The sequence below is a fragment of the Trichechus manatus genome, unplaced genomic scaffold (assembly GCF_000243295.1).
Source record: "Trichechus manatus latirostris isolate Lorelei unplaced genomic scaffold, TriManLat1.0 scaffold00081, whole genome shotgun sequence".
NCBI lineage: Eukaryota > Metazoa > Chordata > Mammalia > Sirenia > Trichechidae > Trichechus > Trichechus manatus.
The window spans coordinates 536243-539664 of NW_004444017.1; the positions used below are offsets into that span (position 1 = coordinate 536243).

The following is a 3422-nucleotide window of genomic DNA, read 5'->3' on the forward strand; positions in this document are numbered from 1 at the left end:
ACAAAAATACTATCAGAGATGTTAAGGATGGTTACCAGACATTTTTTATAAGGGAAAAGTATATAAATGGAAGAGTTCAGTTCTACAAAGGAGTTGCCTAAAAAAACAGTTGATCCAAGCATCAAGGCCCAGGGCACTGTTTCTCAATAGGATCATTGCAGGCATTTCTGGCAGCACAACTCTTTGTGAAAAAGGACTTTTCTGTGCACCATAGGACACTCAGCACCCCAGGTCCCTGCCTAATAAACCTGTGTGGCTCTCCAGTCACTGTGGAAACCAAAAGGGTTTCCATGCTTTTTGACTCACTCCCTTGAATGAGCGGTGTCACTCCTCCTCCCCTGCACTTCATCCTCCCTGACCGGCCCCACTAGGGACTACTGGTCTAAAGAGCAAGCCTGCAGATTAAAGAATGATGACAGTGAATACCCAGAAAGGACTGTTCTAAATGAGGTCTATGCCAAGCAAATTAAGTTATAAAACACTCTATTTGTGATTTTCTCTGTCCACTGCATAACTGTCCAATAGAAATATAACATGAGGCACATATGTAATTCTGAATTTTCTAGCAGTCACATTAAAAAGTATAAAGAGAAACAGGTGAAATTCATTTTAATAACATACTTTATTTAACTCAATATATCCAATATTATTTCAACGTATAATGTAAAATAATATTATGATATAGTGTACATTATTTTCTTTGTATTGTCTTTAAAATCTAGTGTGTATTTTACACTTACAACACAACTCAATTCAGACTAGCGACATTTCAAGTGCTCAACAGTCACATGTGGCTAACGGCTACCATCGTGGACAGCACAAGTGTAGAGCCAGGGTTGGCAAACTATGGCCCACAGGTCAAACTCACCCTGCAACCTAACTTTGTAAATAAAGTTTTATGAGAACATAGCCACGCTCATTCATTTATGTATTGTCTATGGCTGCTTTCAGGCTAAAACAGCGGAGTTGAGTAATTATGATAAAGACCCTATGAGCCACAAAGCATAAAATATTTACTATCTGGACCTTTATAGAAAAAGTTTGCTGACCACTGGTTTAGAGTTTGCAGGCAACACATTAGCTGAAGGAGTGCCTTCTGAGTGGAGGATGCCCTTGGTCCATTCTGGAGTGAAATCGCTGCTTTATTACACTACTTGTCTCTCCTAAAAATGGCCTTAATAATTTACATTTTTCAACTCCAATAACTAGACACAATGGCTCTTACCAGGAAGATAATCTGGCCCAGGTCACCCATGGGACGAAGGTACATGAGTTCATATGCATCGCACCGATAGGGTATGATCACCTGTGATCCCATACGTCCTAAAAAAGATGGATTGAAACAAGGACCAACATCAACATATGGATACATTATAAAACAATGACTTGGTAAATATTTAAATTCTAGTGTGATAGGCGAATTGATATTATGCTTGATAAAAAACATAATTTGTCATGCTAAAGATGCCATACGAGCCCTGGTGGCACTGTGGTTAAGCGCTTGGCTGCTAACCTAGAGGTCGGCGGTTCGAATCTACCAGCTGCTCCACGGGAGAAAGATGTGGCAGTGTGCTAAAGATTTACAGCCTTGGAAGCCCTATAGGGTAGTGCTACTCTGTCCCATAGGGTTGCTACGAGTTGGAATCGACTCGACAGCAATGGGTTTGAATTCAAGATGCCATAACTTTTCAGAGTTCTCTATTCCCATCTTAACATCCTACAATGAAAATTGCGAGAGCTGAAACTCGATAGGACTGCCTTGTTCTTCTAGATCTGGCAAGTTTTCCGCCTTTAACAGGGTGCAGTCTTACCACTCTTCTATCACTAGTTTTAGTGGAAAATATTTGCGCTTTCCTTCTCTGACAGGTTTCCACCTTACACAGGTTCTGGCTTTCGCAGGTTTTGCTGCATATTGTTCAGAAGCATGGGTATGCTCTTAATGCCACAGTAGATAAAAATTACATAAATTCAAGATAGGCGTAATTCATAACACTGTTAAAATGAAAAGAAACATTAACTCATGGCCTCTCATCAGGCAGCCCTAGTAAATGGCAGTGGAGCATACTAAATTCAAGGAACTTCACTTACCAAGGTGGTTGACAATGTATCGGCCTAGGAATCCTGTTGCTCCAAAAACAGTGGCCACAACCCCGCTGACTGAGGAACGCCCACCTTTCCCATGAGGCATGACTGCATGATGAAGCTGGCACCGGGGTGGGCCATGAAACACAGATGTGGCTATTGCAGTAATGCCAGAACCTTAAACAAAACACCAGAGTATAAAAAATGACAAATGTTGATCTAAAAGTGCTAAATAGCTTCTTTCCCTAGAAACCTGTAACATTATTTTGCTACCAACCTTTCATTAATTTGTTAAGTGCCAACACAATAAGAAACACCAATTTAAAAAAAAAAAAGGAAGCGGGGGGGACAAAAATTATTCCAATAAAGAATCCACAGGACATAAGGAAACATATTAAAATTACAAAGTAAAGCCCCTGCCCTATTTATCTAGGAAGATAAATCACAGAAAAAAAATTAAACAGATATTTAGGGAGTATAAACACCTCTATGGTCAGGGAGGTGAGAGAATGCAAAATAAGGGAACAAAAATCAAATGGATCTAACCATGAGGAAGGATTCCTGGATAAAGTGTTTTGAAAAAGGTTTTAAAGAGGAATAATAGGAAGAATAGATTTCCAAGTTAACACATAATACATACAACAATGCAGATGTAGAAATAAATATGCCCAGTACAGGGAACCAGAAAACATTTACCTGGAACAGACTGAAACTGATGACTAAAGAAAAATAAAGTTGACGATATAAGTTGAACGCAGAGGACTGTTAGTAGAGAACATTAAAAAAAGATTTTCTGACTTTTAAAAACTTAAATAGCCAGTGATTCGTCAAACCTTCCTCTATTTCTCTTTCATAGAATCAGTTACTTGGCGCCAGAAGACACCCTCAAGATTATATAGTTCATCCCTGCATCAATGCTTACATCTTCTCTATGGTACATGTACAGAGTCTATCTGGCCTTGACCTATACACCTGCAGGGTTGAGAAACACTACTTCCTGCACTAGCCCACTCTGATTTGAGTCATTCTAACAGAAAGTTCCCCCATGCATCTGTCAGTTTGTCGTACTATGGGGGCTTGTGTGTTGCTATGATGCTGGAAGCGATGCCACCAGTATTCATATACTAGCAGGGTCATCCATGGTGGACAAGTTTCAGCTGAGTTTCCAGACTAAGACAGACTAGGAAGAAGGACCCAGCGGTCTACTACTGAAAATAATTAGCCAGAAAGATGTTTACCTGTGTTTTATTGACTATGCAAAGGCACTCCACCATGTGGATCATAACAAATTATGGATCATTGTGAAGAACGGGAATTCCAGAACACTTAATTGTGCTCAT

General features: G+C 39.7%; 1 protein-coding gene across 1 annotated transcript in view; it reads right to left on the reverse strand.

Moving 5' to 3' along the window:
* NDUFA9 (NADH:ubiquinone oxidoreductase subunit A9) overlaps positions 1-3422 on the reverse strand; it is a 37074-nt gene that overhangs the window by 28292 nt on the left and 5360 nt on the right. The window contains exons 2-3 of the mRNA XM_023735662.1: positions 2089-2259; positions 1226-1323 (exon numbers count right to left, since the gene is read on the reverse strand). Of these exons, the coding sequence (XP_023591430.1) occupies positions 1226-1323; positions 2089-2259 (269 nt within the window). The remainder of the gene's footprint in view (positions 1-1225; positions 1324-2088; positions 2260-3422) is intronic.